The sequence below is a fragment of the Danio rerio genome, chromosome 25 (assembly GCF_049306965.1).
Source record: "Danio rerio strain Tuebingen ecotype United States chromosome 25, GRCz12tu, whole genome shotgun sequence".
NCBI lineage: Eukaryota > Metazoa > Chordata > Actinopteri > Cypriniformes > Danionidae > Danio > Danio rerio.
In genome coordinates this window covers 27013112-27035970 of record NC_133200.1, presented here as the reverse complement: position 1 = coordinate 27035970, position 22859 = coordinate 27013112, and the positions used below count along the sequence as shown (strand labels likewise).

The 22859-nt window shown below is 36.8% G+C and overlaps 1 protein-coding gene across 4 annotated transcripts in view; it reads right to left on the bottom strand.

Moving 5' to 3' along the window:
- Positions 1-18942, bottom strand: part of idh3a (isocitrate dehydrogenase (NAD(+)) 3 catalytic subunit alpha) — a 65932-nt gene extending 46990 nt beyond the window's left edge. For 3 of the 4 annotated variants that reach the window (XR_012399803.1, XR_012399804.1, XR_012399802.1), the window contains exons 1-2: positions 18864-18942; positions 3322-3384 (exon numbers count right to left, since the gene is read on the bottom strand). Coding sequence is in view for 1 of the 4 variants with exons in the window: in NM_200951.2 (NP_957245.2) it covers positions 3322-3384; positions 18864-18887 (87 nt within the window). In the remaining 3 variants the exon portion in view is untranslated. 4 annotated transcript variants of the gene reach the window in all.
- Between the last annotated feature and the right edge of the window lie 3917 nt (positions 18943-22859).

The window sequence follows — 22859 nt, the reverse complement described above, 5'->3', positions numbered from 1 at the left end:
TTGTGTTCACATGCTCAGCAGACATAACTGATTGGTTATGAAGGTCATTGTTTTTACCACTCTTCACCACTGTTCACCAAGTGCAAAGATACAAAGACACTGGATAATTTTAAAGCACTGTCGATCAGTCGATCCATCAGCAGGTAGCTCATATGTTCGCTTCTAAACAGATCAGCTGATCGACATGGCTTTGAAACGCTTCAGTGTCTGTGTAACTTTGTTTGGACTCAGTGAAAAATGGTAAACCTATGACAGTCACAGCCAATCAAAGTCATTTCTGTTGAGCATGTGAACAGTGGCCAATTAATGGTGTTTAAGAACGAGCTCAGTAGCACTCAAATGCTGGTGAGTAATGGATATTTTTAATATTTCAGTATTGATTGATGCCAAACTCAATACTTTTGACCACACTAATGTGATATTTTCTGTAGGACAATCTAAACTACACAGTCTAACAAATCAGCTTTAAAGCTAAATATCTGTTCCTCTGTGAGTGTCTATATGCTGCCATGTTTAGAGCGCTGGTGCAATGGCATGTTTAATTACACTAATTCACGTTTAAATTCATGTTTAAATACAATAATCTTTTTTCCAAGTGTCAAGTATTTAAAGTTTTTTTGATAGATTTTTAAACATTTTAGAAAACTTGTGTTTTAGGGTTGAACATGTTTATTATATTTTTTGTCTGTATTGCTATTTACAGTATATTACAGCACTTTACAACAGGTTTTTACAAAACTGTATTGTGTACAAGTGTATTGTGATACTAAAATATCACAAGTGTATTGTGAAATTCTGCTATTTTTGTCAAATAAAATGTTTACATTTAAGACCTGTATAATGTCATTACTTGTAAGTTGAACTACATATTTTATGTTCAGTTTAATTGAAGAAAATGTGGAAACCGATTGCACGTAGTTTCTTTAGTTGACATTACTTAAAATGTTGGATTAAAGCAATGTTGAGACTACTAGCATTCAAGATGTTAACTGAACATGGTAGAACAGTATTAGTTAAATAGAGTTAATAAAGTAATCTTACTATAAAACCCTAAGTAAGGTTACTAAATAATGACAAGTATGTTAACTAGAATTTTCTATTAAACTTACTTGATTTTTAACAGTTAGTTTACTTTATAAGTTTTAGCTTTCTTACTTCAAGGCAATAATTAAACTTAACTTAAGATTTCCTTGTAAGTTTATATTACAAAAATAAGGCAATCGGTTTCCAAACTTTTTTTAAGTAAACTGAACATGTTAGAATTTACAGTGTTCACGTGTCCGCCATTAGAAATACAGTTTCCCCCACACACACGCACGCACAAGCACACACAAACATACGTTAATACTTAACTGCATTATAGTGGAATGGCATGAAACTTAACAGGTATAAGTCATACAATTTACAAAAATTATCAATAAAAGTACATTATTAATACTCTGCTGGCTGATTTGCTGTTGATTCTAATGGCTTTTGTTCAAAACAAATCACAGAGGCGATCGGTACATTTATAGCTGTGGATATGAGAGACCTTAATCGGTAGTGGAAATTTCGGGTTTAAACAAAATATTAAATGTAATTGAGCCCCGTTATGTTATTCCTTCATAAGCCCATTTCAGTCTGATAATTTCTACTGTCAGATCCACTGAAATCGCAGGTGACAGTCAAATCAGGCAGGTCTTTGCTGTCTGAAGAAAAGGACACTCATCTTTCTGAAAATAAAAACAATACTTAAAAATAGATTGAAACCGATTTCTAAATATAAACTAAATTTTTTCTTTTTATTTGTTTAACTACTACAATATTACATTTATTTTTTATAGAAAGCTTTTTGGTGTTGAGTATGAAGAAAGATTTGTTTTATTTGCTGCTAAGCAGAAACCTCAGAAGTATACCTCAATCACTGTTTAAAGTAAAAGAAAAAAACGAGATAATACTTTAATGATGTTAGTTCTAATACATAAAAAAATTTAAATCAGAGAAATCCTCTGGCTTTTTTCTTTTTTTGCTGTATCGAAAACATACCGAACCGTGACACCACTGTGTTGTATCAAATCGAACCATGATCTTTGTGAAAGGCTACACCCCTAATATATATATATATATATATATATATATATATATATATATATATATATATATATATATATATATATATATATATATATATATATATATATTTATATATATATATATATTTATATATATATATTTATATTTATATATATTTATATTTATATATATATATTTATATATATATATTTATATATTTATATATATATATATATATATATATATATATATATATATATATATATATTTTATATATTTATATATTTATATATATATATATATATATATATATATTTATATATTTATATATATATATATATATATATATATATATATATATATATATATATATATATATATATATATATTTATATATATTTATATATATATATATATATTTATATATATATATATATATATATATATATATATATATATATATATATATATATATATATATATATATATATTTATATATATTTATATATATATATATATTTATATATATATATATATATATATATATATATATATATATATATATATATATATATATATATATATATATATATATATATAAGGGGTGTAACCTTTCACAAAGATCATGGTATATATACATACATATATACACACACACATACATACATACATACACATTCATATACACACAGTTAAACTAGCCCCTCTCAATTTTTAGACCCCTATACTTATACACACACACACACACACACACACACACACACACACACACACACACACACACACACACACACACACACACACACACACACACACACACACACACACACACACACACACACACACACACACACACACACACACACACACACACACACGGATGGATTCAATGATCCATGCTAACCTAAGCTAAAAGTTTTCCTGTCAGACTTGGAGATCAGCTAAATGGACAAAAATGGTTAGACTCAGCTTATCAACATAAGGGATTTGCAAAATTAGACTCTTTACAAAAAAAACTGTATTGTCACAGTAAAAAAATCTAATTGACTTGAAAGAATACACAACAATTACCATGCTATTTGTAAAAATAATAACAGGGTGTTGCTTAGGTAAGAGTCCAGAAATAACTTATAATATTATATTAGCTTTAAAAATACTACATTAATACCACTGATTCATTTTATGTGTCAGCCATATAGTTACTTATGTGAAGTATGCAAGTTTAAGTAAAAAGCAGTAACATCTTGGTGAGTATTCATTTTAACTTACCCCTCTGGAGAAGACTCTGGGCTGTGGGGTCTGAGTCTTGATAGCTCCCATTATACAGGAAACCTGTAGAGACAATTTAAAAAATTGCATGAACCAGTTCCTACTAGGGCTGCAATATATATCGTCACATTAATAGGGTATGCATATGATAACTAAAACTTTATATCTTTTCAACACCATTTCAAATTAAACTCAATGCCAGCTTCGTACCCATTCCGACAGAAGTATGAGGGGAAAATGTCAAATCTGTATACATTTTGAACCCTAGAAAGTGGGCTACTTGAATTAAATAAAACATTTTATTTAAACTATCAGTTATGTTTAATACATACGCAATAGTGTGATTGTACACTTAGTAGCGAATATGAAGGTAAAACTGCTTACTTTTCGTCATCTTATTGAGACTCGTCAAACGTTAGTCAAACTTAAATGTTGTTTTAGTCATTCTAAAATGTCTTAACTGATTCAGTATTAGTGTATATAACTACTTCCGAGTGTCTGGAGCGTGTCAAGAGTCTCCGCGTCTCATGGCTTCAAATGCCCCCACGTGTTCATTGTGTGTCAGCATTGTCTTCTGAGGGGCAAGTACATTTATTAAATAAAGAAATAATTGATTCAGCTTCTTCTACCACAGAAAAAAAACTGTTTTTACTGTTGATATTTGGCGCCAGTTAATCAGGAAGTGACGATTTTGTTCTCTTTGACTCGTAGGATGGAAACGTTGCTTTATTCGCATCTTTTATGCAATATTCCAGTTTTGCACATAAATTTATGTAATATATTTGGATGAAAGCATAGATATTGACAACATTTTAGTCACACACAGAACAAAGTCCTGTACGAGAATGGCTTTTCCTTTTTTAATAAATAATTAGCTTAAATTCACTGACCTTCAACATGTAGCTACTGTTACTAGATTAATGGGATTATTATTCTTTCTAAAAATTGTTTTTAGTACTGCTTACCTTCTAAATGTTGTATCAACCTCTATCACTTGTTTAATAAAAAAGCAGACACGTAGGTGCACTGTTAAATCTATTAAAACTGATAAACGTATAAAAGTTTGGATTTTTTTTTTAAATATGTCACATTACATTACTTATTTTATTATACTTAAATGTAAAATTACGCATTAACTTGAGCAGCTGTTTTCCCAGGCTGTCTCCGTTTCATTGATGGTTGCTTCTTTTTAAATATACACATATTTGTTATAACATGATAACATCAAGTTCAGCTGGAGAAAGAAATGGTGATCTCTTTTTTAAGATGTCTCTGCGCTCCATTGGTAATGCCTTTTTATAGTCACAGTGTGTACTCTTAACTATAAGTTGGTCTACTCAAAGTTGATTGACCTAACTCAGATTAGCTATTCTAAAACCGAAAACTCTCGAGTTGCTTTACCAAGAGATTAAAAACTCTGAGTTCAAGTTTAAACTCTGAGTTCTTTAAAAACCTTCTTACTGAAAAAGGCCCCTGGTCAATCAGATCTTCAAGTTGGTGTCGAGTAGGGCTGCAACTAGACTTGGGCTGTATTACGGTATTATGGTATACCGCGAGATCTAAAAATAGCAACGTGTCAGTTTCAATACCGTTATACCATCATAAAATATGAAATATCCTTTTTTATGCCTAAAAAAACGTATGTCATCACTGGACAGTGTGGATGTGAGAGAGAGGGGGAAAGAGAGAGGGAGAGAGGTGAGGTAACGAGTCGCGCTCCAAAGTGACCTGCATATTGGCAGTATTTCCAGTTTCGACTGAACGAGAAGGGAGATGTGGTAAATATGAACTAGAGGTCTGAATTAGAGCTGAAGATCTTTGCCTGAACCCGGCGAGTCTCGAAAAAAATCCAAATCCCTGCATTAAAATTTATTCCTGCATTACGGTAGAGTGCTTAACCGCAAGCTGACAGGTAAAAAGACGGTGACTCTCTACATTGATACTGCTGTCATTCTGAGCGCAAGACTGCGCTAAAGCCAGTGGATTCAATAATGTTCCTCCACAAAAACACATAGCCTAATCTTGGTGAGTAAAGGGTTTTTAAAATTATAAATGAATATTAATTAAACCATAAAACCATAATGTAGACAGAGTATACAGGCTAATGGTGGCATTATTCTTTTAATATTCAGCTTCAGCGTCACCTTAAGGCCAGATTGTGAAGAGAAGGGGCGAAACAAATTTTGCACAGCCTTTATCTTAATTTCGTTATTGCCAAAATACCCGTCATCATTTAGAATTTATTTTAATTTTATTTGTTAAGCAAGACTTATTTTCATTGGTGTGGTAGCCAATTTAAAGGCTAAGTGTATGTGCCCAGGCCTATTTAGAGTGCTGAGATGTTACAATGTTAAAGAGGACTTATTTTATTTCTTTGTTTTGACTTCCAAGTGTCATAGAGTCTATGTTTGTTACGAATAAATTATGTAAAAACATATAAATGACTCATTCTTGTAAAAAGGTAAAAGAGCTGCGTGCATGAGCACATTTGTATAATGTCGGCCTGTAAACGGGTTCGGCTTTTAAAAAGCTGTCAATCAAAATGTACCTGTCGGGCTCGGGCCCCATCGGGCGTAATTTTTATGGCTCGATTACAGCTCTCTGCGTTCACGCTGCAGTACCGTGGGAGCCGACCAGATTTCTTGCTGTGCGGGAGTAAATTTCTGAATAAATCGTGGAAGCGGTCAGTAACTCTGGTGTTATTTGAAAGTGAGCGAGCAATGCTTTCTCTCTATGTGTGTGTGAGAATAAGTGAGAGAAGAGAGAGAAGAGAGTGAGAGAAGAGAGAGAGAGAGAGAGAGGTGTTGTCCGACACATGGCTCTCTCTCTCGCTCTGTGTGTGTGTGTGTGTGTGTGTGTGTGTGTGTGTGTGTGTGTGTGTGTGTCTGTATGCGAATGAGAGGAGTATCCCGAGCAGAAGAATACAAATAAGACAAACAGGTGACCGCGAACCTAAGGTTGCATAAAAGTATTCAGTTTCTGAATGGTTTAGGCACAAGAGAACAGTTTGGTGACGCTGTTTGAGACTTACGTCATATTTTTTTTTTTGTTTATTATGCACAGTGATACCGGATGCCGGGGTAAAATATGGAGGAGGTTTGACAGTTTCAAAATTTGGATACTGCCCAAGCGAAGCTGCAACTAACGATTACTGTAATAATCGATTTAACTGTTGATTATTTATTTATTTTTACCCTTTTACTGGTGAGTTTAAAATATTCTATCTTGCCCGGGAGTTTTTTAGAACATTCACCATTAATGTTTCCGTGGTGACGCATCATGTTTGTCAGGTGACACATTAAGTATTAGGGGGTTAAAACGCTGAATAATTGTGATGACACTTCTTTCTCAGTAGAGTTTTGTTTTTGAGAAAAAAAAAAATAGGGATGCACGATATAACGGTGGCCATATCATTATCTGCCGAAAATTGCTATTTTTAAGATTAGCGTTATCGATCTGATGTCTAAATTAGGCCAATATCTTTAATAGGGGTGTAACAATATTAAAACCGAACCGAAATATCGCGATACACCAACCACGATACGTATTGCGAAACTCTCGTGGCGTACCGCGGTACTCTCACGCCCCCTGCTGCCCATTGTTGAGGTTGACGTCACTTGTCTCTAACTAATTGAACCAATTTAAACACATCTTTATTATAATATTTGATTAAATTGTTTTAGTAATGAGAATGTTCTAAATATTATATTCTAAATTTAGTATTTTAGTGCATGTTATGTCATGTGACTTGAGTAAGCATCACACTCGTTACTACTGGACGCAGGATGGCTGCTTCACATAGTACTGAGATTGCAGATCCCCCAGACACATTTAAGTAATCTGTGTGGAAACATTTTGGTTTTCCAGTTGAGTACCGGAATAGAATTCGTGTCGTAGACAAAGCGCACGCCTGTCTGTCTCAACTGTTTCACGAAACTTACTTGTAAGGAAAAACATTTAAAAAGTGGGGTAATTTCACAATGTGAGGGTGTAAGCAACAGAACTGCCAACAAAAGTGATTTATTGTACAAAAGTAAAACCAGAATAATGCCCAAATATACAAAAAAAGAGAAATATTTACACTAATAAAAATAATATAATAAAGTAACAAATTCAAACAAAAGTATCAAACAAAAATTAGTTAAACTCGAGCAAGGGGGTGATAGTGAAGACAAACAAAAGAAATAAATATAATAAAACAATTCTAACCTTGCTAAAACTGATGAAAAGAAAAAAAAGGTCTTCAGCGCCGTGTGCCGAATTCTTCCATATACTGAATAAAATAAACAAAGATGACCTTCACCTCTTACCTGATGTCTTTAACAATACATTTTCTACGTGTTTGCAAAATGGAAATCGTATGACATTTTCCCTATCCACCTTACACTAAGACTGAACTTGAGGAGATGCAGCTATATTGTCGGGAAGGAGCGGAGCTAAAAAATAATATACAAATCAATTGAAATAAAAATTTACAAACCTCACAAAATTTCTTAAAGTGGGCAAAAGTAATGCAAAATAATTTTACCCAAACGAAAGTTAAGCAAATACAACGAAAATCATAATCATGTCAGAAAAATACACGAAAAACGAGATCAAAGGAAAAGCGCTCTCTCTCCCGCTCTTCCTGACATGCTTTTTACATTCCCGCGCTGCGTCGCCAAATGATGATAGATCGGTCTCCTGACCAATCAGCTGTCAAAAAGGCGGACCTACATAAATGACAGGCATCAGCTGTCATGAAGGCGGACCTACAGTACATAAATGACCGGCATAGAGGGAGCGGGAGAGAGAGTGAGAGATCGGGAGGCAAACATACAGCCAGCTACAACCCTAACATTAGTTTCAGACACAAAAGCAATGTATTTTACTGGTGAATATGTCATGAAAAAACACTTTACAAACCCAGTATATGTATGTTGTTCATTAATTTAAACGGAAACCTATCTATCTAAATGAAACCATATAATTAAAAATGAGCGCCTGTGTCTGCACAGAGATCAAGCCTCTCAACGAAGAATGTGGATATTATGGTGTTTTTGAAAAAGATCTTTCACTAATCTACACTGCAGTTATTTATTTAATTTTAGTTTACTTAGTTAAGGTGGCTGCACTAAAGAGAATAGTTTTTTTTTTTCTGACTAGTCTATATTGGAGGTATTTATTTAATTCTAGTTGTTTACTCAGGTATCCTGACTGTACTAAAAATGCGATGACAAAGTTAATAAAGAAAAAGTTAAGATGTTCTTGTTATTAAGTGAATTGTCCCTTAGCATTGCTGTTAACATGACATCAACCCTAACCCCACAGCAAAAAGAAACCGAACCGTACCATGGCTCCAAAACCGTGAACCGAACCGAACCGTGCCTTTTGTGTATCGTTACACCCCTAATCTTTAAGCCGATAAATTATATAATTGTACAGACCTGTCTGTCTCGCGGCTCGTGCACACCGTGCACTCTTCACTCTGTTTATTCCTTCAAAGTCCGTCCTTTCTCCATGTGGAATTACTGTGTGTTAATACCTTAGTAAGTAACCATGTTCCTTATCATTGTAGATATGTTTGATTGAGTTTCATTGTGTATTTTGCTTCAAATCGCCTCAGGAAAAAAATATTACATGTGTAAACCTTTCCTGCTCTGTCTCTTTGCTGTGTTAGAGATAGCAGGGGAGATTCACTTTTTACTCCAGGGCCGAACAACATTAGCTTCGGGGTTAACTCCCTTCTCTTTTAGTTGCAGCCGGTGAATAAGCGAGGATATGTAACTTGGTGCAAATTATTTATTAATCTCTGTGTGGTACATTAAAATAAGTCACCAAAGAGGGAAAAATCCCTGAAAACAGTCTCTTCAAAAAACGCTCCCTTTTTGTCTCTCCTCTCTGCTTCACACACACACACACACACACACACACACACACACACACACACACACACACACACACACACACACACACACACACACACACACACACACACACAAACATATACACACACACACCAAACCCCCTGAATCTGAATTAAACCCCTGAATTAATCTAATATGATTATTTGTTATTATCAACGCGTTACTTGCCATTTGTTGTTGATGTAAGATTGTATTTAGTTTGATCGGAATATTCATATTGATTATAACGTGTGTGCCTGAAAACAGTCACTGCGCAAAATCACATACACACACACCCCCACGCGCACACACACGCATATCAATCTGACAGCCTTCTCAGATAAACTGGGGAGAGCCTAGGTGTGCCAGTCACTGAATACAGCATACAGGCTCTCAACTCGCCACACATTCTGTCTTTATATTCTGCTCTGTGTTTGTCATAAAGTCATCTGAACTCAATGATCAGGTGTTGAAACAAAATCTGACTCCGAGGGCAAATCTGTGCCTGCAGTTGAGTGAAACTCACGTTTTATCATAAGCTTTTCATTGAACATTTTCCCCGCGATTGACAGCAAGAATGAACACAGAATTGTTGTCTGATTAAAAAGCAGCAGCTATACGTGTTCAAAAGAATCTAAAACTCAGGAGTCACTTGACGCGGTTGAAGTGGATGGCAGCATAGTTTAACACCGCTCGTAGCAGCACAATTTATTTATCCTTTATGATAATCCTGCAGTGGCTTACTCGACAGATTTTACTCTCTAAGAAGTTGGGAAGAGTTTAAGGTACAGGAAAAATGTCTTGTAGACCAAAATCGGTATAATCGAGCATTAAAAAGGCTCTGAGAGGTGGCGATACAGGCCAAAATGGCACCGGAGATGACAGCGCAACCCGCAGCCAAAGGCAATGTCGCAGAGGACATCCCGAGTATATTTAAAGAGCCCATATTATGGGTTTTTGAAAATTCCCTTTCATCATGTAGTGTGTAACACAGCTCTAAGTGAAGTGAAGTATCCAGCTAAGGCTTAAATCGGTAAGAGTACAGTGTTTAAAACGGTTGATTCATCTATAAAAGAGTCGACTCATAGTGCTTCAAACGAGTCGCCTTGATACCGAGTCATTAGGTGTTTCGCCATGACGTACGAATGAAACCAAGTTATTCACGTGCACGCGCAAACCCGGGAGATTTCAAACCTGAGGCCCCGCCCTCTGACGCAGTAACGCAGACACACACACACACACACACCCACAAACACACACACACAAACATGCCGGTCGATTGAAGTCACACTGCAGATAGATATTATCGAGCCTCTATCCAAAGATGAAACCTCAGCATAATAACCAAGCAGTTGGAAACTGCTGGAAACTTCTGCAAACTACATGCTACAAAGAATACATCATCGGCGTTTGTTAAAGGAAGGATCAGTAAAGAGTAACTTACTGATGGACGTCAGGATGGGTTTCTTCCTCCATTTCTCAAGTGTAAGTACAAGCGATTAAAGTTGTTGCCTCGTTAACTCTAGCTTGCAAATGTATTTAGTTGTGATTTATTACTTGTAACCGTGTGTACTGTATCAGGTTAACTGGCTATATTCTCTTATCGCGTGCAAAGTCACGCGACGCGTGCTGCTTTGTTTACGCAGCTCCGTGGACGAGGGTAGTGTGTGTGTGTGCGTGCGCTGTCGTCCGGAGGTATGTGTGTGTGTTTGTGTGTGTGCGTGTTGTCGCCCGGAGGTCTGTGTGTGTTTTTGTGTTTGTGTGCGCCGACGATGGCAATGTGTGTGTGTGTGTGTGTTTGTGTCTGTGAAAAGAGCAGAGTGAGACAAGCTTGGATATCTCCTCGACAGTTTTTGCTCAATAAAATAGTTAATCGTCTGAATTTTCAAGTCCATCAACTGTATTTACATTGACCCACTGGCAGCTAAAATCCACGCCTACATTATCGAGCGTGTATGAACTGTGATTACTTTTATATTGCTGATTATCTGTTGTGCATTTTACTCTCTGACTGAAGGCAGTCAACCAATCGCAACAGGCTGTCATTGGTCCAATCAGGGCAGATTAGCTTCGCGTTAAGGAGAGGTTTGGGAACAAATGAATCACTGGACTATTCATACAGGAGTTGCTGGGATAATTAGGTAAAAATAAATGCAGATTATGAGACCATGAAAGTGATTTTTGACCTTGCATGCATATTAGACTGTTGTTGGAGACCCTTACAACCAAGATATGACCCTATTTCATGTATAATATGGGCTCTTTAAAATATTGAAACAAATGGCTGAGGAAATGCAAAGCTTAAAGGAGATTTGCAAAGCCACTACATCTATGGAAGGTAAACTATCCCCGCTAATGGAAAAAATAAGCAACTTTGAAACAAGAGTGGATTTCCTGGAGACTAACGAGAGAGAGTTTCAATACGACCACCCCGCCCGAGAGGCCAAATTAGAGATTCTTCAGGAAAAAAAAAAACTTACAGATATGGAAGACAGAAGCAGGCAGAATAACCTGAGACTTATTGGAATACCTGAGGGCAGTGAAAGGCAGGGAAAGACATGGAGGCTTATTTTGCAGAGATGTTACCTCATCTACTAGATATTCCAACTCCATACTATGGCTGGGGCATTAAACGCGCACACAGGGTACTTGCACAGAGTCCTCAGCCGAACGAAAGACCATGAGCGGTAATTGCGAGATTCACGCTCTGGGATGAGGGATCTTAGGCCCCGTTTACACTAGTGCATTTTAGTTTGAAAACGCATAAGTTTTGCTACGGTTACGCCATCCGTCCACACTACGCCGGAGTTCTCGAGTGCCGAAAACGGAGCTTTTTGAAAACGCTGGAAAGGCCGTTTTCATTCTAAAACGCTGCTGCTCCGTCTCAGTGTGGATGGGGAAAGACGGAGACATCTGAAAACGGAGGCGGGGCTGCAAACGTTCGCCTATCTGATTGGGGCTTTTCCTCAATATTAAGTAGCCCACACACAGTTCAGTCTCGCATCCTCTTCTTGTAAGTTAAGACTTCGCAAGTTTGATCAAGGCTGCAGTCTCCCCCTTCTCAGTTTGATATGGAAAACATACAGAGGACACGGGTAAATCTTCAAAGGGAACAGTGTACTTTATAACTTCATTCACATCACCTTGGCTACGTTGTTTCACTTTCTCAACAATAAAATTTAAACTTTAAGGAATTATGGTTTTTAAGGAATTGGGATTTGGTTCTTGGGATTTAAGGAACTGCCTATTTTCTTTTTAATATTAGCAACTTAACAGACAGCAGACATGTTGAGGCGTCGTGCTGTATATATGAGCGTCATCTTCACTGTGTGGATATTTATAACAAAACGGAGCCTATAACAACTGCCTCCTTTCAATTTCAGTGAAAATACGAAACGCACCCTCTCTTTTGCTGAATATCAGTTTTAATAATCGATAATTATAAAAGTATAACATACAGTTATACATTGTAGGAAATAAAGGCAAGCGATCAGTCAATGTACCTGGATTATCATTAATTTATCTTTGCGCTTAACCAAAACATGTTACCCGTGAACAAGTAACTTAATAGATTCCAATGACCAAAGTCAGGGAATTGGCCTATGTCGTTAGATAAAGACAACAACATGAATGAAATATCACGTTTAGCAAATATAGTGAGATTAGATCCAGCGGGAGATGCTTGATGAGCTGTCCGACTAGCAGAGCTCTCATCTGGGTAGAAATGCTGGAGCACTTACCCGAGAGTGTGTGTGTGGTCACGTGATGTGCGTTTTCAGCGTTTTGGTGTGGACGGAGAGCAGTTCAGAAACGCTGGGTAAAACGCGAGTGTGGCCGCGGATCGTTTTCATTCTACAACGCCGTTTTAAAACTAAAACGCACTAGTGTAAACGGGGCCTTAGAGAGAGAGAGAGAGAGAGAGAGAGAGAGAGAGAGAGAGAGAGAGAGAGAGCGAGAAACAAAAGCAACAACAAACCCCCCCACAGGGTGGCAGTGTACCACATTTGAGACCACATACATATATAAAGTGCATACATATATTTTTCTTTTACATAATTTATATGCAACACCCCCTTCACCAAATTTACAACCAGTGGGTTGTAAATACTTAAAATGTTGTTTTTACACCCCAGAGTCAAAGGCCCTAGATTGAGCATCTGCCAGGACATTTTCAGTGCCCCTCTTGTGTAAAAAAAAAACAAGTAAAATCCTACATGACTTCACGCTTTAACAGGCAGTCAAGCAGGTTGCACAGCAGAAGTGTCACGACACAGCGCGCACATGACAGTTCAAACTATCACACACCAAACGCGCACATTCGCATGATATTTAACATGAAATTAATAAGATGGAGCTCTGGCCGGGGCTGACGGGGCTGATAGAAATATGAACTGCTTTGTGAATCGTAGCTGGGCGGCGCCGGTGTGTGTATAGAAACCTGTTTAGAATTCTAAAATCCATGGCGCTGCGTAGTGCTGTGCTGAGTGTCGCGGAAAGGCGCTTCTGGTGTGCTTCCTGCTTCATACAGAGAGAGAACCAAAGCACATTGGTGCCATTATAATGTATTAGATATACATTTTTTAAAAATCGCGATTTCTTGATTTGATTCAAAATTAAATCGTCTAAAAACGTAAAATCGAATTAATCGAAAAAAAATCACCCAGCCCTAGTTGAAGCTAAAATCTGCAGGACACCGGCCCTCCAGGAACAAGTTTGGTGACCCCTGTCTTTTGGTGTCAGTATAGCTACTCTAGCTTATAATGTTAATTATATTGCAAAAATGTCTGATTTTACCAGTGAAAACAAATGGTCTAATTAGGCTTGGGCGGTATCCAAATTTTGATACCGTCAAACTGCCTCCATATTTTACCCCGGTATCCGGTATTACCGGCGTAATAAAAAAAATTATGACGTAAGGCTCAGACAGCGTCACCAAACTGTTGGCTTAAGCCTAAACCATTCAGAAACTGAATACATTCTATGCGACCTTAGGCTCGCGGTCAGAGAGAGAGAGAGAGAGAGAGAGAGAGAGAGAGAGAGAGAGAGAGAGAGAGAGAGAGAGAGAGAGAGAGAGAGAGAGAGAGAGAGAGAGAGAGAGAGAGAGAGAGAGAGAGAGAGAGAGAGAGAGAGAGAGAGAGAGAGAGAGAGAGAGAGAGAGAGAGAGAGAGAGAGCGCAAAGCGACGCACAGCACCCCTCTCTCTCTCTCTCTCTCTCTCTCTCTCTCTCTCTCTCTCTCTCTCTCTCTCTCTCTCTCTCTCCCTTTTACACACACACACACACATCTCTCCCGCGATTTATTCAGAAATTTACTCCCACACCGTAAGAAATCTGGCCGGCTCCCGCGGAACAGCAGTTATACCCGATAGGTCCCGAGTCCGACAGGTACATTTTGATTGACAGCTTTATACAGCCCAAACCCGTTCACAGCCTACATTAAAATGTGCTCATGCACACAGCTCTAATGCATTTTTTTCAAGAATGAGTCATTTATATGTTTTAACATCATTTATTCGTAACAAGCGTAGACTATAGGCCACTTGAAAGTTTGAACAAAGAAATAAAATAAGTCCTACAGCTGTAACATCGTAACATCTCAGCACTCTATAGGTCTAGGTACATGCACTTAGCCTTTAAATTAGCCTACACACCAATGAAAATAAATCTTGCTTAACAAATCAAATTAAATAAACTCTAAATGATGATGGGTATTTTGGCAATAACGAAATTAAGATAAAGGCTGTGCAAGATGTGTTTCTCCACTTCTCTTCACAATCTGGCATTAAGGCGGCGGTGAAGCTGAATAAAAGAATAATGCCACCATTAGCCTGTATACTCTGTCTACATTATGATTATATGGTTTAATTAATATTTATTTATAATTCAAAAACCATTTACGCACCAAGATTAGGCTACGTGTGTTTGTGGAGGAACATTATTAAATCCACTGGCTTTAGCGCAGTCTCTCACTCATGCTGCGTCCAGCAGCACTGAACACCCTTTCCTGCGGCTACAGGTCGAGATGCAGAGTTCTGATCCGGCTGATTTTGCAAGTTTTTGGTAGGATTGTTTGTTCATCTTCTACCAGTCAGGAACATGCATTTAATTTTGCATGACAGCAGTTTCACTTTAGCGAATGGCCTCTTCTTTTTACCTGTCAGCTTGCGGTTTAGGGCTCTACCGTAATACGCAGTGTATGAGCGACCGCGAAATACCTGCGGCTGGAATAACCGCTCCTTCTGAGCTAGTGACTGACTTGACCTCCGTCAAAATTCTCTTTTTTTACTACTTCGTCATCATTTGTTTCACCTTTGCAGGGATGGATTTTAATGCAGGGATTTGGATTTTTTCGGGTCTCGCCGGGTTCGGTCAAAGATCTTTAGCTCTAATGCAGACCTCTCGTTCATATTAACCACGTCTCCCTTCTGTTCAGTCGAAACTCCCAAACTGCAGGACACTTTGAAGCGCGACTCGTCACGTCACCTCTCCCCCTCCCCCTTCTCTCCCTCCCTCTCCCCCTTCCTCTCCCTCTCTCCTCCACACTGTCCCGTGATGACAATCACACATACGTTTTTGTAGGCATTAAATAAAGGATATTTAATATTTTATGACGGTATAACGGTATTGAAACTGACACCGTTGCTATTTTTAGATCCCGCGGTATACCATAATACCGTAATACCGCCCAAGCCTAGGTCTAATAATGCTGTTAATGACAATGACAAGCACATGTCTTAAACATAATATTTCAACTTTATAATTATGAATAGTTGTATTCTGATGTCATCATTTTACTGTGAATTAAGAAACAGGACATATAGAAACTCTGTTCAAGTCCACCATAATGACTATACAAAATTTAGCATTTTAAGCAACAGTAGAGCAACACATAGGCCTAATATTATTAGTGTTGTTTTACAATATCATCACTTTAGAATTATAAGGTTCTATCTGATATTTGTCAAAATTTAGTTATTGACATATTCTTATTAAATGACAACTTATTGTTTACATTTTAAGACTTACAATTTTTTTTGCACACTTACTGTTTGCTATATAGATTGCTAAAACTTTGAAGCTCAAAATCTCAAAATGATTTAGAACGCAGATAGAACCTTATAATTCCAAAATGATGATGTGTTTGAAAATTAAAAATAGCCTACTCATATTAACTTTTATTTTACATCTAAAGAATCGTGAGAAAGAATCGTGATCTCGATTTTAAGCAAAAAAAAATCATGATTCACATTTTAGCCAGAATCGTGCAGCCCTATATTGTGTTTCAAAATTGTATTTCTGTTACATTCATTTTCTTTTCGGCTTAGTCCCTTTATTAATCTGGGGTCACCACAGCGGAATGAACCACCAACTTATCCAGCTTATGTTTTACTCAATGGATGCCCTTTCAGCTGCAACCCATCACTGGGAGTCATCCAAACACACTCATTCACACACATACACTACGAACAATTTAGCTTACCCAATTCCCCTTTACCGAATGTCTTAGGACTTGTGGGGGAAACCAGAGCACCCGGAGGAAACCCACGTAAACATGGGGAGAAAATGCAAACTCCACAAAGAAATGCCAACTGACTCAGCCGAGGCTCGAATCAGCGACCGTGCTACCCACTGCGTCACTGTGATGCCTTCTATGTTACAATAGGGGACTTTTTCCTCTTCTTTTTCATTAGTCAAACCAAAAACTGTGACCACAAAACCATGACACTGTCCAAACCAAACCAACAGTTTTGTGAACCATCTGACTCCTAATATACATTTAGATTTGTTTATGAGAATTGTATAAACTTGAATCCCCATGCTACGGAATGTGTTATGAAGGCTAATATATAGGGCCACGTTGAATCTGCACATGCAGAAATCCGCAGATTTCTGCAGATTTTCAGCCCATCATTGAGTTTATTTATTTTCTTGTGTAAATGTGTGTGAAGTTACATTTATTCCATTTTTAAATAACTTTTAATTATATTATTGGCTGATATGAATGTGTTCAGGCGAAGCAGTTGCACAGTAGGTAGTGCTGTCGCCTCACAGCAAGAAGGTCGCTGGTTCGAACCTCGGCTCAGTTGACATTACTGTGGGGAGTTTGCATGTTCTCCCTGCGATCGTGTGGTTTCTTCCGGGTGCTCCGGTTTCCCCCACAGTCCAAAGACATGCAGTACAGGTGAATTGGGTAGGCTAAATTGTCCGTAGTGTATGAGTGAGTGAGTGAGTGAGTGAGTGAGTGAGTGTGAGTGAGTGAGTGAGTGAGTGAGTGTGTGAGTGTGTGAGTGTGTGAGTGAGTGAGTGAGTGTGTGTGTGTGTGTGTGTGTGTGTGAGTGTGTGAGTGTGTGTGTTGGAAGGGCATCCACTGCGTAAAAACATGCTGGATAAGTTGGCAGTTCATTCCGTTGTGGCAACTGCAGATTAATAAAGGGACTAAGCCGACAAGAAAATGAATGTGTTCATATGATTTATATAAAATACAATTTGAAAAATAATATTTTCGGTCTTGTAGAGATATTATATGACATGCTTTGTTTGCCAAATAAGTGGATCTCATTGGATTTTCATTGTAAACATTAAATAAAAGTAAAAAGGGTGTTCTTTTTTATTTCAAATAAAATGTATTGTTATAATACTGCCAAAATCATTCTGCATAAATCCACAATTTTTTTAATAAAATTCTGTGCAGAAATAGCAAAAAAGTCCACAGATTCTGTCTGGCCCTACTAATATGAAACAATACTGTTTATACATGAAATATATGTTTATACATTCCATAACATCAATATTAGTCATTAAAAAACTACATTTTGATATTTAAAAGACTTATATAAAACTTGGAGTTTCAAAGTTATCAAATTATCTGACATTTGATAAGAAAACGTCTAGTATGAATTCTGATTTGCTAGCTTGGAGATCTTCCATCTCATATTAACATTATACCCCAACTTTATTTTACACTATTATTTAAATAAGCTATCAGAAAGCATTAACTGTTACATCGAAAACACCAAAGTAAGGTACAAGTTTATTTGCATCATCTAACGTTAATGTAATTGTCTTTTACAATATTTCATGTCCTAAAAGAACTTTAAAAAACGACAAGTACAAAACAAAACGTCTTGATCTAGACACTAGTCCGGTGTTTGTTACTACATTCACAAAGCTAAAATGTCGAGGTGACCTTCAACACCGCCCGGTTGTTCAACGTTAGTTAGGCAATTAACTGGAGCTAAAGACTGTTTCGCAGTTGAAGAAAGAGTCTTAAAAGACTATTCAATGCGGACTATTTCAATGTCCAAGTAAGATTTACTGTTTGTAATGACTGCAACATTTAGATAACGAGTTAAAAGCTAACTGAATAAAGGCTGAGATGCGCTTCTTCCGCATCCCGCCTCTATCGAGAATTTATAACGTTAATTTGAAGAGAATTTAAAAAAAAAAAATGATCGCAACCTCAGTTTTACTACCTGAATGTACACAAGTTTGAGCCGTTAAACACAAGAAAACATGACTGATGTGAAGTTCATGCTATACAAGGCCGTTTTTTGCTTTTTTTGCAGCGTAACTTAAGGGTTTCAGCGTTAAGTATACGCTTGAATCCGCACAGCCTGCTATAGTCTAAAGTCTATAAAATAATTTAAGTTAGTCCTTACCGTTGACCTCCATGCGTTAGCCATCCTGTGTTACCCGGCAGCTACCAACTCAGATCAGCTACCCGATGTATGTACGAGTATCGAGGGTTGCCAGATTTTACCTAGAAATCTGCGTTGTCCCCTTCTTCTTCTTTGGATTTTACCGGCAGCTTGCATCCTTTTTGTTGCATTACTGCCATCTTCTGGTGTTTTATGTCATGCCCTTGCTTTCAAATTCTGGAAATGTGTCCTGTTTCAATCAACCACATTAAGTGTAATTCCTTGTTAGCTATACAGCATTCAATTGTGTTTTTTCAGATCATGTCCAGTCCCAATTTTATTATATTGTTTCCATTAATATTTTCATAGAGAGATGGTCTCTCCTCTCCTGTTTTTCCCTTTACTTTATACTGACCATTCTATTTTTAATGTCTTTCTGATCCAATCTACTCTACTCTGCCATTCTTTAACTAGAAAGGCCTACTAAAGACTGAAGCAAGCCACTAAAAAGCTAAGTTGATCTCATGTGTCTGTTGGTTAAGCCTTTTTCAAGTGAGGTTGTTTGAAAAAAAATTAAAGTTACTGGACAATACAATAGCATGATTCTATCACGAATTAGCATGATTCTATCACAAATTAGCATGTTGTTAGCATGTTTCTAACATTGATTAACATGTTTGGTATCATGATTCTAGCATGGAATGGATTGGCATGTTTCTAGTACAGGGCTGCTAACTTTTGGTTTTAGCTCGGAGTGAGATTTTTTTGCCCCACCCTATGCCACAAGCTACGCCCTCACACCAAGCCACGCCCCAATTTATATGTGTATATACAAATCATAAATATACTAATTTAATAAATACTTTTTATAAATAATAGTAATATTATTATACAATTATTCTATTCTAAATAAAAGAAAAACTTCTCTAAATGTAACTGGAAAACAATGTAAAGACACAGCTGAATTGATTTGTTAAGATCCATTCATTCATTCATTTTCTTGTCGGTTTAGTCCCTTTATTAATCCGGGGTCGCCACAGCGGAATGAACCGCAAACTTATCCAGCAAGTTTTCACGCAGCGGATGCCCTTCCAGCCGCAACCCATCTCTGGGAAAGATTTGTTAAGATCATTTAATAAATCTTTTGTATAAATATATTAATTTCAGGACAGCATGGTGGCTCAGTGGTTAGCACTGTCGCCTCACAGCAAGAAGGTCATTGTTTTGAGTCTCAGCTGGTTGTTTCTGTGTGGAGTTTGCATGTTCTCCCTGTGATGGCATGGGTTTCCTCTGGGTGCCCCAGTTTCCCGCACAGTCCAAATACATGAGCTATAGGGGGATTAACTAAATTGGCCTTAGTGCACGAGTGTGTGTGTGAGTGTAAATGAGTGTGTATGGATGTTTCCCAGTACTGGGTTGTGCCTAGAAGGGCATCTGTTATAAACACTTTATAAACACTTGCTGGCATTTGAAGGCATGAGACGCAGAGCGCAGATGCTCTTAATATTGCTGGAGGTAATTATTAATATGGTATACAGTATAATAACACTAATGCTGAAATGGTTACACCATTTTAGATTGACCAAAACAATATTTAAGTTGTTTTACAATGTGCTCAGCCGACTGGTTTGTCCATTTACACACATTTTTATCATCACATAATATCTTATAACAAAATCACATGACTTTTAATAAACATACTGGAATTTTTTCAGTAAAAATAAAAATGCTTCTGCAGTGTAAAACGTATGCCGGAACAGTTGGTGGTTCATTCCACTGTGGCGACCTCTGAAATCGAGACTAGGCTGAAGGAAAATGAATGAATGAATATTAATTGCATTAGAATGAAATTGTATAGAACACATAGTTGAGAATTAGGTTCAAGTCTAAACTCCTTGCCTTCATCCATCCTTTCTGCTTCATACAAAAAAATCTATTAGGAGCCATACTTAGTCAAAATAAGATTATAATCATATTAATAAACTTTTGTTATGATACTAATGAGAGTGAATCCATCCCTTACAGAAGATTACAGAAATGCGTTTAACTTGTTTTTGGTTATCCATTAGAATAATAATTAAATTACGTTTTAATCAATCATGGCCTTACGTTTTTATGTAGAATGAGAATCCCAATGAAAGTCTATGTGCATTTTATAACAGGGGTGCATTTCTTGGGACAACACCTGTTGCACCAACGTATGAGCAGCGCATATTTTTTTCAGCATGCATGTTTAAAACCGGGATTTATACTAGGAGTGGGAATGCGAGCAGCGCATTAGCGTCAAGCAGAAGCGGTGCGAGAGGTGTATGTTTTCTGCGTTCATGAGTCAGCTTATTTTTAATTATATTGCTTTCACCAGTGTTGGTTTGGTTGCACAATAACATCTTTATATAACGAAAAAAATATTTCACAGTGATGATTTTACTGTGTGAGAAAATGGATGTGTGGTGTGAGAACGTAATAATACTGTCAATTGCGTGACTCTCACGCCGAATGCATGAGAGTTGGCAGCCCTGTTCTAGTATGAATTAGCGTGTTGTTAACATGATTCCAACACAAACTATAGCATCTAACATTATCATGTTGTTAACATGTTTCTAGCATGAATTAGCCTGTTTTAGCATAAATTGTTAGCATGTTTCTAGCATGAATTAGCATGCTTCTAATGTTGATTAGCATGTTGCTATCCTAATTCTAGTATTAACATGTTGTTAACATGAATTAACATGCAACAAGTATGAATTAGCATGTTATTAGCATGTTTCTAACAGTGATTAGGATGTTGTTAGCACTGATTAAATAATGAATTAGCATCCCTGATAGCAAGAACATTTGGGCAAAATGTGGGTGATAGCTGGCACATGTGGCTGAGGTATGGCATGGTTGAACAGATATGGGCCAGATTATTACTATGTATGTTTTGCCAAACGTTCAGAATAGGCGGGAATTTTCTTCTGGTTCACAGCTCCTTTTTCAGTATGTGGGCCAGTTAACAAAAAACACATAAGAGCCTAGGAAGGCTCAGCTATGGCTGACATCGATAAACATCAACTTCTGTTTGACTTTGGGATTGCATTTGGAAAACACGTGAAACTGAACACAGGTGTATTGTTAGAAAACATCTGCCACACCACACTTTAGTTGACAAGTCTACACTGCGAGCTTAACATGCTTCCCGCCTGTCATTTGCTTCAGGTAAGTGATAATTTGCCATTTAAAGTGATTTACTTAAATATTAATCAGTATATGTAAAAGTTAGAACTCATTGAGTGATTAGTTATCCATTTAATTAAAAAATGCGTCGAGTTGTATTGTATTTTCCTCTTTGAAGGGGGTGTTTTTGTAATGTTAGCGCTCCAACAGTTTGCTGTTTAAATTAATGTTAGGATTAAAGTTATTGCCAATTTTCAATGACCATATGGTTAATTTATTATAGATGAATAGCAAATCACGTTTCAGTTTGGTTTGAAATATTTATAATAAATTTATTTAAAATAAAAGCAGTCCCATTAGGCCTAACATGATAACGAAGCCAATAGAAAAAGTGTCTTATAATTGTAAAATGGACTAACAATATAGATATAACTACTCTGTACAATATAGAGCCAAAACTCAATAACAAACATTTATGAATTAATTAATTTTTGTTGTCTAATGGTCATTTGATATAATTAAATGTAATGCAACGGACTTCAATAACCCAGTTTGACCAGCGTGGCGCTGTAACAGAGACAGTTTTCAGCTCTTCTGGGTTCAGTTAAAAAGAAGAAGAGACTATTACTCTGATGAATATCACACTGGACAACAAAAATGAAAACATTTAATCATAGTGATGTGATAATGGCACGATGTAATCTCTGCAATTGTCACTTTGACCACAGTTAATTTATATCAAATTTATACAATAGATTTAAAGCAAACACAAATACAGTGTTGATCCTAAAGAAATTAGAGTGAAAAGTTTAAAATTTATTAAGCTGCTCAAATATAAATGTAAAAATAATATTATTGCAT